At 33.1% G+C, this 22,141-nt stretch overlaps 1 protein-coding gene across 4 annotated transcripts in view; it reads left to right on the forward strand.

Moving 5' to 3' along the window:
* The window catches only part of GRIA2 (glutamate ionotropic receptor AMPA type subunit 2), a 153,597-nt gene that overhangs the window by 121,029 nt on the left and 10,427 nt on the right, over positions 1-22,141 (forward strand). The window contains exon 13 of one of the 4 annotated variants that reach the window (XM_032863046.1): positions 9,677-9,832. The exons of the other annotated variants lie outside the window; for them this stretch is intronic. Coding sequence (XP_032718937.1) covers positions 9,677-9,727 — 51 coding nt within the window. The 3' untranslated portion in view covers positions 9,728-9,832. Of the gene's footprint in view, positions 1-9,676; positions 9,833-22,141 lie in introns of those variants that run through there. 4 annotated transcript variants of the gene reach the window in all.

A 22,141-nucleotide genomic window follows, 5' to 3' on the forward strand; every position in this document is an offset into this window, starting at 1 on the left:
TATTGTATATATAATATATATGTGTATATATATGTATATATGTGTATATATATGTATATATGTATATAACATATGATAATAACATGTATATAACACATATATATAACATATGATAATTGTATATAACATATGATAGTTTCTGATAATCTAACAAAATCTTTGACGTATATGAATTTGCTTGAGTGAGATCTAGGCCATTCCAGAATTAAGATTAGCATCAGCTGAAGTAGTAGAGTATAATTTGAAGACCGTTTTATCTACATTGCCTCAGTATCTTTTCCAACTAACTTCAGTTGAATGAAATAGGAGAACAAGTGTGTGTGTGTGTTTGTGTGTGTGCGCACGCATGTGTGTGTGTATAGGGGCAGACCACAGCTGATAATAGATAATAACCTGGCTACATGTAGGAAGGGCAGGATCTTTTTTTTTTTTTTTAAAGATTTTATTTATTTATTTGACAGAGACAGCCAGAGAGGGAACACAAGCAGGGGGAGTGGGAGAGGGAGAAGCTGGCTTCCCACTGAGCAGAGAGCCCAATGTGGGGCTCGATCCCAGGACCCTGGGATCATGACCCAAGCTGAAGGCAGATGCTTAATGACTGAGCCACACAGGTGCCCTGGGAGGACAGGATCTTGGTGCTTTCTTTAAGCACTGCAATTTAAGTGTGGCTAATCTATCAGCAACTGCTTTGACTTTAATGCAGCTTTATATAAGAATGTTATAATACAGATTTGCTACTAATGACAAATTGCTTTCATCTATGAACATATATGTAATATGTATATAAATACTCTTAATGTAGCACAGTGTTTTAGTTTTATCATAACACTGGATCTATTAAGATAAATTAGAATATTGCATGGTTCTCAATTAGAAGTGTATTTTGAAGCAGTTTTTATTACTTGTATTCCAGTAGGACTTGCATTTATTTTATCTATATACTTTATTCATATTCTTCCTCTTAAAGTGAATGAAATATGTAAGTGAATAAGGTACCTGCTATATCACGGTTTCCTTAGTGTAACTTAATGTTGATTAAAACAATCTTGTTTCCAGATAATTATCTTACAGATTAGTATACATATGTTGAGAGTTACTGTCATTAACTTGTTTGCACAGCAGTGGTTCCAGGTACTCTCAGCAACTGTACATACACATTTCCAGAGCTTTGCCATGTTCCTTAACTCAGTCATAGAAACATATATGCAATTTTCAAGATGTCAAGATTTCATGATTGGTACACACAAGTGCCTCAGTAGACAAGATGAAAAGACTAGATGACTCTGGGAAAAGAATGCTGTTACTCTTGTGTTTTGGTACACTAACTCCATGAACACCATGATTCCAGTATGCAGTATGTTCATGTATACATATGGACACTTGCCAGCATAATTTGTGGAGTGCCATTTGCCAATATAAGACTGTGGAGCTTACCCTTTCTAGAGTAACAGGGAAGTGATAGTGAGTAATTAGGTAAACTGATACCTTTTATTATCATAGCTTTCCCAAGCAATTTCATATGCGTTATTTCTTTGCTTATTTATTTATTAAAGTATAATTAACATACAGTACTCTATTAGTTTCAGGGGTACAACAAAGTGATTCAACAATTCTATATCTTACTCAGTGCTCAACAATTCTATACATAACTAAGTGCTCATAACTAGTTTTATGAGTTTCAGGTGTACAATAAAATGATTCAACAATTCTGCACATTATTCAGTACGTTAAGTGGACTCTTAATACCCTTTATCTACTTTACCCATCTTTGCCCCACCCCCACAACCACCAGATTGTTCTCTGTATTTAAGAGTCTGGGTTTTTTTGTTTGTTAGTTTTGTTTCTGAAATTCCACTTCTCTAAGTGAATTCATATGGTATTTGCCTTTCTCTGTCTGCCTTATTCCACTTGGCATTATTCCCTCTCAGTCCATCTGTGTTGTTGCAAATGGCGTGATCTCATTCTTATGGCTGAATAGTATTCCATGATGTGTATATACCACATCTTCTTTATCCCGTTAGCTTTTTGAATCTCACAATACATCTGCCTGATAATCAAAACAATGATTTTTATTTGCATACCATGAATTATTAAGCTAAAGCTCAGATAATTTTGTGGACTTGGCCAAATTTAGGCAGCTGGTAAGTGTGCTGAGGTTTTTACCTAAACCTCTAGGGTTCTTTCAATATCCTATTTTCACCTGCTGATAAAGGTCTCTGGATTTATTTTGCTGTGCCCATGCTCAGTTTAGGTTATATCCTTGTTTATAGGTTTATATCCTTGTGTGGCATTGGAGAATTATAATGGTAGAAACTCAGGCAGGGCTTCACACTTCCTTTCCACATACCTTCAAAAGGAACTCTTGATGAATCAACTTTGGTTAGGTCTCAGTGCATGCAACACTGTAGTTAGCTTCTTCATAGCTAGAGAAAGAAGATTGTGGCCTCAAACGTATTTAAGAGCCGCACTATTTATTAATATTGATTCTCAGTAAAGAAAAGCTAACAGCACTACATCAACAGCACACATCACCAGAGTGATAAGAGTTTGTCATGTTAATTTTTCCATTGACATGTATGACCTGGATATAATTTGAGAAATTATGTATACAAAAGGTTTGTTTCTAAAAGGTGGGCTCAATAAAAAGGTGCTGCTAAATCATGAGTAATTTTGAATAATTTTGCTAACCATATTAATGTTTGATAATTGGATGCCATGATGATAATAGTGAGGACAATCTTATTTTTGCTTTGGACTCCCAAAAATATTTTTGGGATACTGTGACTTTCCAGCTGTATTCATCATGCCTTATACCTTTTTACATAAAGTTTACTGCAATAGAGTATGGAGATTGACTAAGGGTTTCCCCTTTCAAAAAAAGAATTTCTCTTTAGAGTGTTATTTAAAATGTATTAGATAAAGTGAAGCTATCTCATAGACATTATAAAAGCAAAATATTGGTTTTCACTAACATTCTTTCCCTCAAATCGTCAGTTATATTATAGTTTGTCTTATTAGCTGTAGTCTGGTGAATTTCTAAACTTCTGGTGGAAAATGTTACATGGGAAATTCTCCTTGCTGCTATTCCTAAAATTAGCATTCACCACCCATCTTGGGTCATCCTATCTCAACTGTCATTTAGCTCTAGGCATGCCTTGGGCTCCTGTAAGGTGGATTCAGGACAAAGCGAAAGCTGGCAGATTGATTATCATGGTGCCCAGTCTGTCAGGAAAGGGAATATAGATGGAATGGGCTGAAGTTAGAATGAAGACATGGATTGTATGCTTTCTTCCGTGGCCATCTGTTGTGCTTACTTTCAGACCTAAGAAAGCTAATTACGTGTGGAAGAAAAATATTTGCCATTTTTACCATTTGCTAATATTTAAATTTTAACAGGTATCTTATGTTTTCTAATACAGTTTAATTTGGCTTCATTGAAGACTTTTTCTTATTACACTGTTTTTGACTAGGGATTTTATTATTTATATTATTAAAAATTTTCTGCTGTCAGGAGTTTATAAAGCCAGCTTTTGTTGTTGTTGTTGTTGTTTTTAACACAGCAAGAGCTTTGGGTTTGGTCATTGGAGAAATTGATTTAAGAAGCCAGGTCATTTTCTAAATTTTAAAGATATGTAACTAGCTAACGAATGAAAAATAACTTGTTGTCTTTTGTCTGAACATAACAAATGTTTCCTAAAAGCATATCTTTTTGTTGAGATGAAAACACATTATTTAAAATTATAAGATGAATATTTCATCCTTTATAGGGACATATCTGTTTTGTCCTAAGATGATATGAGTTACCCAACTTAAATCTAAAGTATTTTCAGATTTCAATTAAATTAATTTCAATTTCAATTAAATAATTTAATAAAATGTGTTATAATAATATAATTTAGTAAAGTCAGTAAGTGTGCATTAGCTTCAGAATTCCAATTTCAGCTGTAAATTTTCTAACTTAAAATCAGAGATAATGGGTAAAACAAACATGAATGAAATATTTACATTGTTCTATTAGAGAGAGACAATAAATGGAATGCAATCTTGTACCATCAAGAGGTATGAAGAAAAAGACCCTGCATCTTCATTTTCCAGGGTTTTCTGCTATGAAACTCATGTAAATCCTTATACAGAGTGACTGATAAAGTCTGACTCATTTTGGAGCACTGATCATCTCTAATTATAGTGCCACTGTAGCATACCTATAATTAAGAAAGAATTAGGTTTTCAATTATAAACCACTATTTTTAGACTTTCACATTTTGATAATATGTTCTTTCAATAAAGGAGGACACATCTTGAATTAGATGAGTCTGAGTAGAAAATGATTTTAAAGGACCTATATGGATTAGGTTCTGATAGAAATGTGGGTTTGGGGATAGAAAATGGCTTTATAAATAGACCTGCCATTGACCAGTCAATCCCTGAAACACAATTATTATTTGCAGATAAGAAGTATTCCTTCATGCCTATGCTAAATCCCCAGACTGCAATCTGTTTATTCCCTCTGGTTTTCTCTGGAAGGATGAGGGATGGGGTTTATTGTCTGAGTAAGTGGTCTACTTTAATTATTCTGACTTTGGAAGAAAAAGATTCTAGAACATTGTCAAAATAAAGCCATTCTCCTTCTCATTTAATGAAGTTAATTATTGTGTTCTCAGAAGAGATAGTCTGATAATTCATGAAACTATACTGTTGTTACCTAGCATTATAGACTTTTATAGAGCTTATAAATTGTATAAATGATATATAAATAGTATGAATGCAGATGTTTCTTACTTGAGTGGAAGGACTAGTTTGAAATTTTTCTTTCATATACATATATAAATCTTCATATATAAAAATATATATGATTTATTACCATATGACATGACTCATATATATATATATGACGTACCATAAAAAATCACAATTACCAGAGAAGTACAGTAATCTAAATTATATTTTTATTTTACTGTTTTTGAGTTTATTTATTTATTTATTTATTTAGAGAGGGAGAAAGAGATGCTAGCAGGTGCAGAATGAGAGGGAGAGAGAGAATCTTAAGCAGGCTCCATGCCCAGTGCAGAATCTCACAACACTGAGATCATGAACTCAGCCAAAATTAAGAGTCAGTTTCTTAACTGACTGAGCCACCCAGGGACCCTAAATTATCTTTTAAAAGGCTATAACCTTTTTCATCTTCTTCTTTGACTTAAATACATCTACTTATATTTACATATAAAAACTTGGATTGAGGAGTGTCTGGATGGCTGTCAGTTAAGCCTCCGTTTTCAACTCAGGTCCTGATCCCAGGTTTCCTGCATCACATCTGACTCCCTGTTCAGCAGAGAGTCTGTTTCTCCCTCTTCCCTTTCTCCTGCCCATGCTCTCTCTCTCTTTCTCCCTCTCAAGTAAATAAATAAAATCTTAAAAAAAAAAAAAAACAACTTTGATTAAACTATGTTTACAAATGAAAATGTTTAAGCTTTTATATCAACTTTCTTATGGAGATATATTAAGTGTTATTTCATTAAAGTTATGTTTTGTTTCATTTATTGCTTGTGTTTAGCAATAAAATAGTATAATTTCTTTATTGATATTTTATATAACAGATTTCATTAATCTGTGGTGGCTCGCTATACTTATTTCATTACATCTAACTAATGACTTGTCTACCGCAGTTTCTAACATATCCCCTATTTCTATGCAGGTAGAAATATGTATATATACTTGTGTGTGTGTGTGTGTGTGTATACACATATATGCATATATACTTTTGTGTATATATGTACATATATATATACTTCTAGCTTTCTATATATGAATATATGTATGATTCTAACTTTCTATATATTAATGTGCATATATATGTATATATTTCAATATTTTGGAAATGAAATGGGTATAGCCCCATGTGTATATGTGTGTGTATATATATATATGTGTGTACACACACATATATGTAGCTGCTAATATCAAACTAGACTCTCTATAGACCTTTCACTCATGCTTAAATATTTAAATGTTTTCTAAAATACTTAGTATTAAATAAGATTTGAATGTGAATAAATTAGCAATAAGCACTTTATGGATATATTGTAGGTCACTCATGACATGGTTAGTCATATTATTAGAGATTTTTCTTCTTAAATTTCTTGGGGGGGCCTGATCATTGTTTAACCATCTGCATAGCTGACATCTTTGCATGTTTAAGCCTTCTCTAGATGACCCATAACAAGTTGAAATCATTTCTTTTCTGGTTGTCAGTTTTTTTTTCTCTGATATTTAAACTTTTCCCACTATTACCAAAACGTCTGGGAACAGTAAAGACTTTAAGAATTTTTTAATTCTCAAAGACTGTAAGAATACATTTAGTCTAAGCTGCTGAGAAAGCTTGTATTCTTTCAGTTCAGCTAATGTAGCTGGTTTAACAGTGTAAGAAAGGTCAAAATGTCCAATGTTTCTTTTTAAAAATTAGTGTCCTATTTAAAGACCTTGCAGTGTGGTCAGTAGTTCCTAAATTTGTAAGAATATAAATAAATGCATAAGAGACTATACTGAACCATGTTTTCTGTGCTCAAAGTGCTATGGAAGGAAAAAAAAAAGAAGAAAAGAATGTGTCTATTTGCTGAATTATGATTATTGTGCAAAGTTGTAGTTTCTTCTAGAGTAACTATGTTATTTTGGACATTCACTTTTTTCCATAGCAATGTTCAGCAAATTTAGTGTGTACTCCATCTGATCACTTCATGTAGAAACCACTCTTATGATACAGAGGGGAAATGAGAGCTCATTCTTATCCACTGGATTAATAATTTGACCCAAACCAGATTATGGAGGTTTTCTTTATTGTCCATATTAAATAGAAAATACTCCTTTCTCACCACCATCAAATTATGAGGTCATTTTTTTCTAGCAGAAAATGTTTAAACAGTGGAGAAATTTCAAAACTAATCTTTCATCTCAAAACATTCCCCAAATTCCTGTTTAGATGCCTCAGAGAAAATCAGTATCAGTATAAACCTGTAGAGGTACTTTAGATGACATCATGTTGGCTGCACTTTATTTCTGTGCTTAAATAGAGAATCATTGTTCAGTAAAAGAACCCAGTGTGGTATTCATACTAGTTGCCATAGTAATTAATGCAGTCTCAAGAGTTTTGTAGAGAAGAAAACTGGAATTGTGCAATCATTTAAATACATTGGAATCAAAATCTGAACTAAATATAAATACTGTTAATAAAATTTTGAGAGTTCTTTAATTAGACTTTTGATATTTGAAGGAAAACTTGATGCTAAAGTAATATACAATTCATGTTTCCAGCGTATAATATTGCTCCAGATCATATTGAAAGATTACCAACAAGCAAACTGTTAGTAAAGTTGGCTGCTTATTTTCATAGGGAAAAAACAGTTTAGAAATAAAATGGTAACTGGAAAAATCGAATGTTGTCACAGTCCCAAAAAACAATATTTAGGATTTCATTTTAAGAAACAGAGAAAGAGTCAAGGGAGTGATGTCAATAAGATGGTGAAATAGGAAGCCCCAGACCATCTTTGTCCCACAAAAGACACTGCCTAAACAACACACCATTGACCAGTTTTATTTGTGAGAAATCCAGAAGGAAAGGGGCTCCTGTAAACCAAATGAGTATGAAACTAGTCATGTCAAACTCTGTGGGAAAATTCATGGCATTCACCATAATATTCCTTGGCACAGTGTACCACACTTGGGAGGAATTGCCTGCTCTTGGCTTCTCCCAGCGGGAAAGAAAGTAGAGATTGGACTGTATGTCCACGTTCTGACTTTTTAGAGGAATTGCTTTCTTTGCTGCTTGATTCTAGACACTGACATAAAGGGCACCAGGTCAAAGACTGCTTAGAACAAAGGCAAAGGTTTGGACTAGCACACATGCACTTACCATAGACCCTTCCCTCCAGCCCAGTGTGAAAAGAGTGGGAAAGAATCTTCAACTCCCAGGTTCCCTTTTGGGAGGAAAAAAAGTTGCAGTGGGGGTTCAATGTTTTGGCTTTATTTGGGGAGAGTGACTGCCCAAGGAACTGGTTTCTGTGTTCCTGTCTCAGAGCACTGATGGGACCTGGCAGATACTAGATGCCTTGGGGCTGCTGAGAACAAAAGAGAACTGTATGGCTTGCTGCTGCTTTTTGGGCTTCTTGCGCTGATGTTACTTGTGGTACAGGAAACAGAAGCCAAAACAGCTTGGTATCCACTCCTTTGGGAGAGGGAAGAGAAGAGTGGAACATGCATCCAGTGTTCTAGACTTTTGGTGAAGTACCCACATGACTGGTCTTTGTCTTGCCTTACATGGAGTACTGATGGAACCAACATACTCTACAAGCATGGGGCCACAAAGAACAAAAGAGATCTGGGTGGTTATGCCAGCTCCAGAGAACCAGCAGTACTGCATACAGATACCAAAAGAAGCAAGAGATTATGAGCTCCTGAAAAAAGATGAAAGTCCCTCTAATTGAAAATTTACACATAAAAGTGCAAAGAATAAACATCTACAGAACAGGTTTGAGTAGACTTCAGAATATTTAACCAGGCTGATTGGTCAAAATCTTTCCCTACATGAAGCTAATTTTAAAGACTGCAAAAGATGGCTATTTTTAAAAATGTGTGATCCCAAAGCAAAGTTATAAGGCACATAAAAAAACACAAAGAAATATGGCCCAATCAAAGGAAAAAAAAAATCTCCAGAAAGTGACACTAAAAAAAAAAAAAAAAAAAAAAGAAAGAAAAAGAAAAAGAAAAAGGAAGCATGTGGATTACCTGATAAAGAATACCAAGTAACTGTCACAAAAATGCTCAAAGAGCTTAGGAAAATGATACATGAATAAACAGAATTTCAACAAAGAAAAAATATTTTTAAAAATCAATTTTGGAAATGAAGAATACAGTATCTAAATTCACCATAGGGATTCAATGTCATACCTGATGAAGCAGAAAAAAAAAATCTTCAAATTTAAGACAAGTCTTTTGAAATTATACAAATAGAGGAGCAAAAAGAAAAAAAAGAAGCAAAGAATGAAGAAAGTCTAAGGCGCTTTCTAAAGGACTAACATACACATTATGAGAGTCACAAAAGGAAGAGAGAAAAAGGAGAAGAAAGCTTACTTAAGGCCATTATGGCTCCAAACTTCCCAAATCTGGGGGAAGAAATAAGTTAATGAAACACAAGGAATTCTGAGAAGGAGAGTCAAAAGAGTGTATACTAAAAAACATAATAACCTAATTGTCAAATAGCAAAGAAAAGGATTTTTAAAAACAGCAGGAGAAATGTGGCTTGTCAGGTTCATGTGGGTGTCCATAAGACTACTAGCATGTTTATCAGCAGAAACCTGGGAGGTCAGAAGGAGAGAGAGGATATTTTCAAAGAGGAAGGAAAATAAAACTACAAATCAAGAACACTGTATCTGACAAAACTGTCCTTCAGAAATGAAAGATAAAGACTTTCTCAGATAAACAAAAGTTGAGAGAGATCATCAACACTAAAACAGCCTTACAAGAAATGTTAAAGGGAATCCTTTCAGTTGAAATGAAAGGATGATAGACATTAATACAAAAGCCTATGAAAGTACAGAACTCATTGAAAAAGGTATATGTATAGATTAACCCAGAATATCATTGTACAATGGCAGTGTTGCCTAAGTCTTTTTAAATTCTGGTATAGAGGTTAAAATTTAAAAGTATGAAATTTAACTATATGGAGTATGTTCACTGATACACAATATGAAAAGAGTAATTTGACATCAATAATATAAATTATGAGGGGGGAAGTAAAAGAATAGATTTTGAATGCAATTGAAGTGAAATTCTTAAGACTAAAATCATTTTTTATGTCATGTATTATGTAACTTCCGTGGTAACCACAAAGAAACAACCTATAGAAGTTACATGAAGAAATAGGAAAGTAATCAGTGCATCACTACAAAAAAAAAAAACAAAAAAACAAAACAAAACAAAAAACCAACAACCCACAGAAAAACAATGAAATACAGAAAAAGCAGCAAAAGAGGCAAAGATGAATAAAAAAATCTACAAGATAGAGAACAATTCACAAAATGATAGGAGTAATCTACTAGCAACTTTAAATGTAAATGGATTAAACTTTCCAACCAAAAGATACAGAGTAGAATACCAAAAGGAGCAAGAGATTATGAGCTCACTGGAGAATTCTACCAAATATTTAAAGAAGAATTAATGATACTCATTTTCAAATTCTTCTAAAAAATAGAAGAGGAGGGGACAGTTCTGAACTCATTTTATAAGGTCAACATTACCCTGATACCAAGCCAGAAAAAGACATTGTAAGAAAAGAAAACTAGAGATCAATAGCCCTGAGAAATAAAGATACAAAAATTTTCAGCAAAATAACATTAAGCCAAACTCAACAGCATATTAAAAGATCATAAATGACCACGACCAAGGGGGAGTTAGCTCTGAAATGTAAGGATATTTCAATCTACGAAAATTAATCGATGTGATACACCATAATTATAGAATGAAGAATAAAAATCTTATGATCATCAAAATAGATCCAGAAAAAGCACTTTACAAAATTGAGCATCCTTCAATGATTAAAATAATAAACTAAGAAGAGAATTAAATTACCTCAACATAATAAAGTCCACATTTGAAGCCCACAGCTGACATCAAAATGATGAAACAGAAAGCTTTTCTTCTAAATTGGGAACAAGACAGGGATGCCAACTTATTGCCACTTTTATTTGGCATAGTAAAGAAATCCTAGCAATACTAATTAGGCAAGAAAAAGAAAAGACAACCAAATTGGCAAAGAAGTAAAATTTTCTTTGTTCAGAGGTTACATGTTCTAATATGTAGGAAACTCAAAGGATTCCACTAACCCCAACACTAGCCCCCCCAAGAAAAACTGTAACACCCAATAAATTCAGTAAAGTTGCAAGATGCAAAATATTCAAAAACCAGTTGCATTTCTATACACTAACAATGAACAACCCTAAAAGGGAATTAAGAAAAGAATCTAATTTACAATAACATCAAAAAGAATAAAATACTTAAATGTAAACTAAACCAAGGAGGCAAAAGAAGTGTTCACTGATAAATGGAATTGTAAGATTATGCATTACTTTGTGTCTTGTTTGTTTTCCTCAATATCATGCTTGTGGAATTCATCCATATTATGATGGTTATCTGGATTTCACTCATTTTCACTGTTGTCTAGGAATTTAATATATGAATTTGCCACAATTTATTTACCTCTTCTACTCTTCATAAACCCTTTGATTATTTCAAGTTTTGGGCTATTATGAAAAAGACTGCTTAGAACATTTAAAATTTGGTTTTGTGCACACATTTCTGTATGATCTTTTCCTAAAAGTGAGTTACTGGGTGACAGAGTATGCTTATATCCAGGTTTGGAAGATACTGCCCAACAGTTTTCCGAAGTAGTTTTTATCAGTTCATTCCTATAAATAGTATATGAGAGCTTACATCCTACATCTTCATCAGTGTTTGATTTGTCAACCTTTTATACATTTATTCTGTGAGGATTTAAACTCTGTGAGAATTATCATTGTGTTTTATTTAATTTCTTGATGATTAATAAAGTTCAGCATCTTTTTGTAAAAAAAAAAAAAAAAAGTGTTCACTGAAAACTCCAAAAGATTGCTGCAAGAAGTTAAAGACACAAATAAAAGGGAAGAATGTCTTGTTCATTGATTGAAAGATTTAATGTTGTTAAAATGTCTATACTACCCCATGATCTACAGATTCACTGGAATCCCTACCAAAATCCCAATATTGTTTTTTTTCAGGAATATAAAAAAAAATCCTAAAGTCCATATGGAATCATAAAGATTAAGAAATAAGTAAAACAATCTGGAAAAATGGAAACAAGCCTTACACTCCCTGACTTCAAAACCTATTAGAAAGTTATGGTACTGGCCTAAAGATGGATTTATAGACCAATGGAACAGAATAGAGAACCCAGAAGTAAATCCATGCATATATGGTTAAGTGATCTTGGACAGGATCCAAGACTGCATAGTTGGGAAAGGACAATCTCCTCAGGAAATGATGTTGGAATAACTGGATACCCACATGCAAACAAATGAAATAGAACTCATACCATACACAAAAGTCAACTCCAAAGTTGATTAAAGATTGAAAAGTAAGATCTGAAACTAAACTGCTTTTATAAGAAAATATACCAGATAAGCTTCATTACTTTGGTCTTGGCAAAGATTTGTTGGTTATGACACAAAAAGCACAGGTAACAATGAAATGTAGACAAGTGGACTTGTCTACAACAAATTAAAAAGCTTTTATACTGCAAAAATAAAATCAGTAATATGAAAAGGCATCTATGGAATTGGAGAAAATACTGCAAACCATGTACCTGATAAAAGGTTAAAATCTGAAATATATAAGGAACTTTTACACTCCATAGAAAAAGCCTACTAACCTCATTTAAAAAACTAGCAAAGGAGATTGACATTTCTCCAAAAAAGACCTCAAATGGTCAATGGTATATGAAAAGATACTCAACGCCACTAACCATCAGGGAAATACAAATCAAAACCACAATGAGGTATTGCCTCACACCAGTTAGAAGGGCCATTAGAAAAAAATATAAGTAGCTAAAAATAAAAATGTGCAGAAATTGAAACCCTTGTGTATTGGTGGGAATGCAAAATGAGGCATCCCTTATTGGAAAAAATAGGCACTTTTCTGAAAAAGTTTAAAGTAGAACTTTCACATGATCTAGCAATCCCACTTTAGGGCATTTAAATGAATTGAAATTGGAATCCCTAAGAGATATTTTCATGTTTATTACAGCATTATTCATAATAGCCAAGAAGTGGAAATAACCTAAGTGTCCGTTGATGGATATTTGGATAAGGAAAGTATAGTATATTCCTCAGTGGAATAGTATTCAGTCTTTAAAAAAAGAAGGAAATCCTGTCATGCTGTGACATTGATGAATGTTGAGGATGTTATGCTAACTGAAATATGCTTGTTATAGAAGGACAAGTACATATGACTCCACTTATGTGAGGTACCTGAAGCAGTCAAACCCACTGAAGCAGAAAGTAGAAATGTTATCATGGTCGGAGGGAGGGGGACAATTGAAAGTTGTCAATTGAAAGTTTGACAATTGAAAGTTGTTGTGCAGTAGGTATAGTTTCAGTTATGCAAGATGAAAAAGTTCTAAAAACCTTCTGTACAATAATATGCATATAGTTAATATCATGCTGTACCTTTACAAATTTCTTAAAGATAGATTTCATGTCGTATATTATTTTTTATCACAATAAAATAAATCTACCCCAGATAACACACAGAAAAACAAAACAAAAAAATAAGAAAGAACTTATCCTATTAGAAGGTGTTTTGTAGTATTAACTAAATTTATAAGATCTCTCTCAAATCTTATGGTTGATGTTACATAATAGTGACTTACAAAATAGTGACTAGAATTTTTAAAAATTGCAGATTGGTATTAAAATAAAACAAAATTATAGGCAGGCTTGAATATTTATACTTTGTCAATATTAAATATATGAATCATGAGGTAGACACACACATAAGTGCACATAAATTTTAATGTGGTTAATATAATATAGTATATACTTTATATAATAAAGTACATATTAAGGTGGCTAGTATATTCACATATATATAAAGTTACTTATATGTAGTCATTGTCCTGTGTTTTTTTGCTCTTTCTTTCTAGTCCTTTATTCCTGACATGGCAAAATAAGGGGGCCTTATGCTAAATCATTTTATGTGGAAGGCAATACCTTAATGATGAAATGACTTTGAACTTTTTATCTGAAAAGATTTCTATCACTGTCTTTAAAATGTTTATTGCAGGATACAATAAACTTCCTGTATTGGGTCAATAACATGATAGTGGAGGGAAAGAAAGGTAGAATATACTGTACTATTTGATATACTAAAGGGATTCATACTTACAAGCCAAGGGGCCCAACATTTGTCTATATGTTAATGATATTTTCATTGACACTCTGTGGTTTTTGCCACCCTTTCTCCTTTGCTACCATTTTCTTGTTTTACTTCCCCTGAATACCAATGTTTTTTGTTTGCTTATTTAAAAATGAAGTTTAGTAATTTTTTTAAATTAAATTTTACATTTTAATTCCAGTATAGTGAATGTACAATGTTATATTAGTTTATATTAGTTATATTAGTTTTATATTAGTTTCAGGTGTATGATAGAGTGATTTTGTAAATCTATACATTACTCAGTGCTCATCATGATGAATGTATTCTTTAATCCCCATCTCCTTTTCATCCATCCCTCCACCCACCTCCCCTCTGGTAACCATCAATTTGTTTTTTATAGTTAAGAGTCTGTTTCTTGGGTTCTCTCTCTCTGTTTTAACTCTACTCATTTGCTTTATTTCTTAAATTCTGCATATGAATGAAATCATACGGTATTTGTCTTTCTCTGACTGACTTATTTTGCTTAACATTACACTCTCTAGCCCCATCTGTGTCTTATAAATGGTAAGATTTCCTTCTTTTTTGTGGCTAAATTTATTTATATATATATATATATATATATGTATATATGTATACATATATATATATATATCACATCTTCTTTATTCATTCATCTATCAATGGACACTTGGGCTGCTTCCATATCTTGGTTATTATAAATAATGCTGTAATAAACATAGGAATGCATGTATTCCTTTGAATTAGTGTTTTTGTATTTTGGAGATAAATACTCAGTAGTGTGATTACTGGATCATAGTGTAGTTGTATTTTTAATTTTTGAGGAACCTCCATATAGTTTTCCAGAGTGACTACACCAGTTTGCATTCCCACCAACAGTGCAAGAGGGTTCTCGTTTCTCTGCATCCTTGCCAACACCTGCTGTTTCTTGTGTTGTTGATTTTAGCCATTCTGATAGGTGTGAGGTGATATCTTTGATTTGCATTTTCCTGATGATGAGCCATGCTGAGCATCTCTTCATATGTCTGTTAGCCATTGGTATATCTTCTTCGGAAAAATGTCTGTACAGGTCTTCTGCTCATTTTTTAATTATTGAGAGTATGAAAAATAAAACCACAAAAGCAGTAAAAATAAGTATTTCTGTAAAATTAGCCAAGTGATTCATAATATAAAAGGATATAAAATATGATACCATATACACATTGGGGAGGGGAGGAGAGGAGTAAGGAATGATTCACACTTAAGCAACCATAATTTCTTTTCTAAAATCAAATTTTCCTAAATACAATTAATAAAAGAAATTTAGTCCTTGTATTGCGACTTCCTTACTTTCTTTGTGTAACTTCAGAGTAGAAAAACACCAATATGAATCCTGACAGTGGGACATGTAGTAATATTTTCTTATATGCTGAAGTAATAGTATGTTGTTAAAGAATACAGTGAACACGATATTGTAGTGTTTCTGGAAACAACTGTACTCCCCTGAAAATTTGTTCATTCATAACAAAAAAGAATTTCATAGTTTTTAAATTAGAATAGTTAACTAACAAAAAACAATTTTTCCCATAATTGCATACATATTTTAATTGCTTAAAAAGGGTTATACTTAAAATTCCCTATTTCTATAGTTACCATGTAGAGATTGGATAAAGAAGCTCAATTAAAGTGTTTTAGAAGCAAACTCTCACATAACAGATAAAGTTCCTTCTACTACATTGTGATCTCAGATGGCATCAGCATTTTCATCTTTAAACACAGAGCTTGGGTTATAAATTACCTCTCAAATTCTGTTCATATTAGAAATATTGTGACACGAAGAATTAATCATGCAAACTGTTATTGAATATATCTTACAAATGTTAATTTGCCGCTTTCCTTAACATTAAATTTCATTTTGTTAGTGTTTATTGTTATAGCTTTTAGAAAGTTCTTTGAAACCAAAACTGGCTTCCCAAGTATTTTCATTCATTGGTCTTATTCTGACTTTGGTAATTGCTTCTTTTTCATATGACACATAAATCAAATATGTAACTATCATCTCTTTCACAAATTTTTCTCATTTTCTAACCTAAGAATTCTTAATTCCCTCCACCATTCTTTATTAAATTATATTTTGAGTCCTTTAATCTGGTCTCTATATCTTTTAAATGTAACTTTTCCAGTATTATTCTTTTATTTATTTAAATTCAATTAGCCAACATACAGTACATCATTAGTTTCAGAGGTAGAGTTATTCATCAGTTGTGTATACCAAATACCCATCACATCACTTGCCCTCCTTAATACCATCACCCGATTACCCCATCCCCCACCGACCTCCCCTCCAACAACTCTCAGTTTGTTTCCTATAGTTAAGAGTCTCTCATGGGTTTTTCTCCCTCTCTGATGACTTCCCATTCAGTTTTCCCTCCTATTGCCTATGATCCGCTGCACTGTTTCTTATATTCCACATGTGAGTAAAATAATGTGATAATTGTCTTTCTCTGCTAGATTTCTTTCACTCAGCATAATACCCTCCAGTTCCAGCCACATTAATGTAAATGATAAGTATTCATCTTTTCTGATGGCTGAGTAATATTCCATGTTAGGTATATGTGTGTGTGTGAGTGAGTGTGTGTGTGTGTGTGTGTGTATGTATACCAAATCTTTATCCACTCATCTGTTGATGGACATCTCAGTTAACAGTTTGGCTATTGTGGACATTGTTGCTATAAACACTGGGGGGCACATGCCCTTTCTCATCAATACATTTGTATCATTGGGGTAATATCTAGTAGTGCAATTGCTGGGTTATAGGGTAGTTCTGTTTTTAACTTGAACCTCCGTACTGTTTTCCAGAGTGGCTACACCAGCTTGTATTCCCACCAGCAGTGTAAGAGGGTTCCCCTTTTTCCATATCCTAACCAATATTTGTTGTTTCCTGGCTTGTTAATTTTAGCCATTCTGACTGGAGTGAGGTGGTATCTCATTGTGGTTTTGATTTGTATTTCCCTGATGTTAAGTGATGCGGAGCATTTTTTTCCATGTTTCTATTGACCAATTGTATGTCTTTGAAGAAATGTCTGTTCATGTATTATGCCCCTTTCTTGTCTGGATTATTTGTTTGATGGGTGTTGAATTTCCTAAATTCTTTATAATTCTTGCATACTAACCCTTTCTCTGATATGTCACTTGCAAATATCTTCTCCCATTCCATAGGCTGCCTATTAGTTTTATTTGCTGTTTCCTGTGTTGTGCAAAAGCTTTTTATCTTGATGAAGGCCCAATAGTTCATTTTTACTTTGTTTCCCTTGCCTTTGGAGATATGTCTACCATGAAGTTGCCGAGACCAAGGTCGAAGAAGTTGCAGCCTGTGTTCTCTTCTAGGATTTTGATGGATTCCTGTCTCACATTAAGGTGTTTTATCTATTTTGAGTTTCTCTTTGCATATGGTATAAGAAATTGGTCTAGTTTCATTCTTCTACATTTCACTGTCCAATTTTCCCAACACCATTTGTTAAAGAGGCTGTCCTTTTTCCATTGGGTATTCATTCCTTCTTTGTCAAAGATTAGTTGGCCATAGAGTTGAGGGCCCATTTCTGGGCTCTCTATTCTGTTCCATTGATTTATGTGACTGTTTTTGTCCAGTACCATAATGTCTTTTTTTGCTTTGGCTTGGTTTGGTTTTTGTTTGTTTTTTATTTAAATTCAGTTAACCAGTTGAATTCATTGATATTTGATGATATAAAATATCATTAGTTTTGGATGTAGAGTTTAGTAATTCATCAGTTGCATATAACATCTAGTGCTCATCACAGAACATGCTCTCCTTACTGTCTTGATGATTACACTTCGCAATATAACTTGAAGTTTGGCATTGGCATGCCATCACCTTTAGTTTTCTTTTTCAAAATTCCTCAGGCTATTTGGTATCTTTTCTGGTTCCATACAAATTTGAAGATTATTTGTTCCAACTCTGTGAAAAATCTTGATGGTATTTTGATAGTGATTGCATTCAATGTATAGATTTCTCTGAGTAGCATAGACATTTTAATAATATTTATTCTTCCATTCCATGAGCATGTAATGTTTTTCCTTTTCTTTTCTTTTTTTTTTTTTTTGGTGTCTTTCTCATTCTTTTCATAAGTATTCTGTAGTTTTTAGAGTACAGATCCAAATCTTTCTTCAGTTAGGTTTATTTCAAGGTATCTTATGGGTTTGGTGCAAATGTAAATGGGATTGACTCCTTAATTTCTCTTTCTTCTGTTTCATTGTTAGTGAATAGAAATGAAACTTATTTTTGTGCATTCATTTTATATCCTGCCACTTTACTGAATTTCTGTATGAGTTCTAGCAATTTGGAGTGGAGTTTTTTGAGTTTTCCAAATAAAGTGTCATGTCATATGAGAAGAGTAAGAGTTTGACTTCTTCTTTAGGTTATTCTTTGCCAATTTGAATGCCTTTTATTTCTTTTATTTTATTTCTTTTTGTTGTCTGATTGCTGAGGCTAGGACTTCTAGTACTATGTAGAACAAAAGTAGTGAGAGTGGGCATCCCTGTTGTGTTCCTGACCTTAGGGGAATAGCTCTCAGTTTTCCCCCCATTGAGAATGATATTCATTGTGGACTTTTCATAGATGGCTTTTATGATATTGAGATTATGTTCCCTCTATCCCTACACTATGGAGAGTTTTAATCAAGGAGGATGCAGTATTTTGTCAAATTTCTTTTTTGCATCAATGGAGAGGATCATATGATTCTTGTCCTTTCTTTTATAAATGTGATGTATCATGTTAATTGATTTGCAAATGTTGAACCACTCTTGCAGCCCAAGAATAAATCCCACTTGGTAGTGGTGAATAATCCTTTTAATGTACTGTTGGATCCTATTAACTTGTATTTTGGTGAGAATTTTTGCATCCATGTTCTTCAGGAATATTGGTCGGTAATTCCCCTTTTTGATGGGGTCTTTGCCTGGTTTTGGAATCAAGGTAATGCTGTCCTTATAGAATCAGTTTAGAAGTTTTCCTTCTTTTTCTCTTTTTTGAAACAGCTTTGAAGAATAGGTCTTAATTCTTCTTTAAATGTTTGGTAGTATTCCCCTGGGAAGCCATCCAGTGCTGGACTCTTGTTTGTTGTGATGTTTTTGAATAGTGCTTCAATTTCCTCACTGGTTGTCAGTCTGTTCAAGTATTCTTTTTTTTTTTTTTTCCTGGTTCAGTTTTGGTGGTTTATAAAATGTCCAGGAGTGCATCCATTTCTTCTAGATTACCAAACTCCACAGACTCCTACGGTGCACACCTGCACCAATCCCACCAGGGGAAGGAGCAGAGTTTCACAACAATTTTGTTGTTCTCTGGGCAGCTGCTCTGGGAGTGGTTGCTATGTTCTTCATGTACCATGCCATTCCTCTGGGGAAGTTAGAGGGAGTCTCAAAGAGGTTTTGCTGCTCTTGGGCCCCTGCTTGGAGAGCAACTGACCAGCCATGAAGCGGTTCATGGTTTATGAAAAACCAAGCTGAGAGCCCACTACTGGTCTTACTGCTAGCAGCCAGCTTCTCTGTTCTGATGCTTGGGAGCTCTGCCACACTCAGGCACCCCTGCTCTTCCTGTGACCCAGGGATCCTGAGGCCACACTGTCCCATCTAGGATTCTGCCCCTTTTTACCACCTGAGTATCTTTCAGGCAGGGATATCCCTCACAGGAGCAGACTAATTTTATACAAAATCCTAATGAAAAAAATCATTAAATCAAGTCATACGTCTATAAAATATTTTGTTAACTAAAATCCTTTAAGAATAGCTAATTTTTGCATTTTAACAAAAAAAGAAAAACATGTTATGAGACATCATACATAATGCTGACAATTACCCCATACATCTGGTTTTAAAGATTCAAAGGATATTTTCCACTGAATTGATTCATGACCTCACAGAATTGATCATTTGAATATAAATTTTTCCTTTACTTTAAATCCTAAAAGTTAGTGTTAAGACATCAAATTTTAATGAGTCTAAGTGAGCAAAAAAGTTCAACTTTATTTGAATATTCCCTATTAACATTTTACATGAAATAAATAGTGTAGTTTTTGATTATACAAAAGAAAATCAATAGATGAGCAGTAACTCTTTTTTTTTTTCTCTCTTTTTACCTAAATAAGGATTCAGAAATAGTACATTGATGTAATTAAACTCCTTGGAAATCTCTCTTGGTTCAACCCAACTTCTTAGTTTTCCCTTCCCATTTATTTGCACTGTGGAGATCCATTTCTGCAGCTGGTGTTTTGTTTGTTTGTTTGTTTGTTTGTTTTTGTTTTTTTTTAATTAGGGAAAATAATAAGCTGCTTTTTGAACTTAAAAAAAAAAAAGTAAACCTTAAAAGAAAATAGTTTTTTATTTTTATCCATGTAATGAGATAAGCATTTATTGACAAGAATGATTTCAAAAGACTCAAAAGAGGTCCAGGGATTTTATTACATGTAATCATTATATCCAAAATACAGAATACTTTTTAGGTTTTTATGGTTTCTTTTTTTTTTTTTCCGCCTTTCTTTTTTGTTTGTTTCTATTGTTATTGGCAAGTAAAGTGAAAAAGTAGTATCAAAATTTGAAATAAAGCCCAAGTTTCAAAGCACTTTTGTGTTTTATTATGTTGTTGGTTTTATTTTTTTTTAATTTTAAATTCAATTAGCCAGCGTATAGTATATCATTAGTTTCAGATGTAGAGTACAATAATTCATCAGTTGCCTATAACACCCAGGGCTATTATATTGTTTTTATTTATGTTTTGCTCCATGTTCTCAGCTCATGACCTTTAAAATAAATTTGTATTTGGAATGTAAATACAATGTTTTCTTGATATATATGCTGTAGGACTCCCAGGAATGGAGATAAGATGGACTTATTTTAGATATTTTACTTTCTTATAAGTAATCTAAATTAAATATTTTTTAAGTATGTTGAAGAGATAAATTATATTCTAATTCCCAATTTTAATTAATGTGATTTTTACTGGGGGAATTTGTATTAAAACAAAACCACTTTCAGTGCTGGACACAGGCATGAAAATCTATCTGGCTCTTATATTTGCCAATATAATTCCATTCTTATCTTTAAGTTTTTATTCTTCTGGTGTCAGAGGAAGTGTTGTCCCCTTTTCTGTAATGCTGATATCTCTGCTTGGGCCTTTAACATCTCTTTCCAATTATCAAAAATGTTGCTTTAAAATTTATACCCTAATAATGTTTTTTTTAGTCTTTCCATCTCTCTTTGTCTCTGTTCAGATGGTCTGTAATTTTGAAAAGTCTTTTGTGGCAATGCTCTTTTACCTTCAGCTTCTCTTCTTTCTTTCCTTTGAGCTGATAAATTCATAAATTTGTTTCCCAGAAACTCCTTTTTTCCCCATACTTGCTATTTTCTCCTTCATTCATTTCAAATCTGGTCTCCTTTAGAACTCTGAAAATTGCCTTCCTAAAAGGATCACTTAATGTCTTTCTGGCCAGCTTGAAATGTTTTGTGTGTGCTTTCATGCATTGTAAAAATTGTACTGTGTTTAATACCATTGTGCAAATTCTTTTAATACTTTTTTCCTCCTCTAATTCATGAAACCCTAGTGCTTTTTCATGCTTTCTCTCATTTTTCTGATCATTCTGTTTTGTCCTACTAAGGCCATATGCTTTTCTTCTCTTACTGCTTGTTTTGTAATAATTTCACAAAAACAATTTTATAACCTTCACCTTTAAATACCATTCACATTTAATATATATAGTTATGGCAACTATTGAAGGATGAAGCTTTAAAAGTCAATGCTATTTTAGCTTCAATCTTCATTCAAAAAGTAGTAGGACATGAAGACCTCAAATCATGCATGATACAGAGAGTGACAAGGAGCACTCAATTTAAAATACAAAGATTCCCTTGGTTCAATTTGACTATATGTTGTTTATGTTGGAAGTTACATCTAAATGATGAATAACAGATGCTCTCTATATGCAGGATGGCCTGGGGGTTCAGTGGATTAAGCCTCTGCCTTAAGCTCAGGTCATGATCTCAGGGTCCTGGGATCAAACCCCGCATGGGCCTCACTGCTCAGCAGGGAGCCTACTTCCCCCTCTCTCTCTGCCTGCCTCTCTGCCTACTTGTGATCTCTTTCTGTTGAATGAATAAATAAAATCTTTAAAAAGAATTAAAA

This window comes from Lontra canadensis, unplaced genomic scaffold (genome assembly GCF_010015895.1).
Source record: "Lontra canadensis isolate GAN:19392208 unplaced genomic scaffold, GSC_riverotter_1.0 scaffold1, whole genome shotgun sequence".
In the NCBI taxonomy this organism is placed as follows: domain Eukaryota; kingdom Metazoa; phylum Chordata; class Mammalia; order Carnivora; family Mustelidae; genus Lontra; species Lontra canadensis.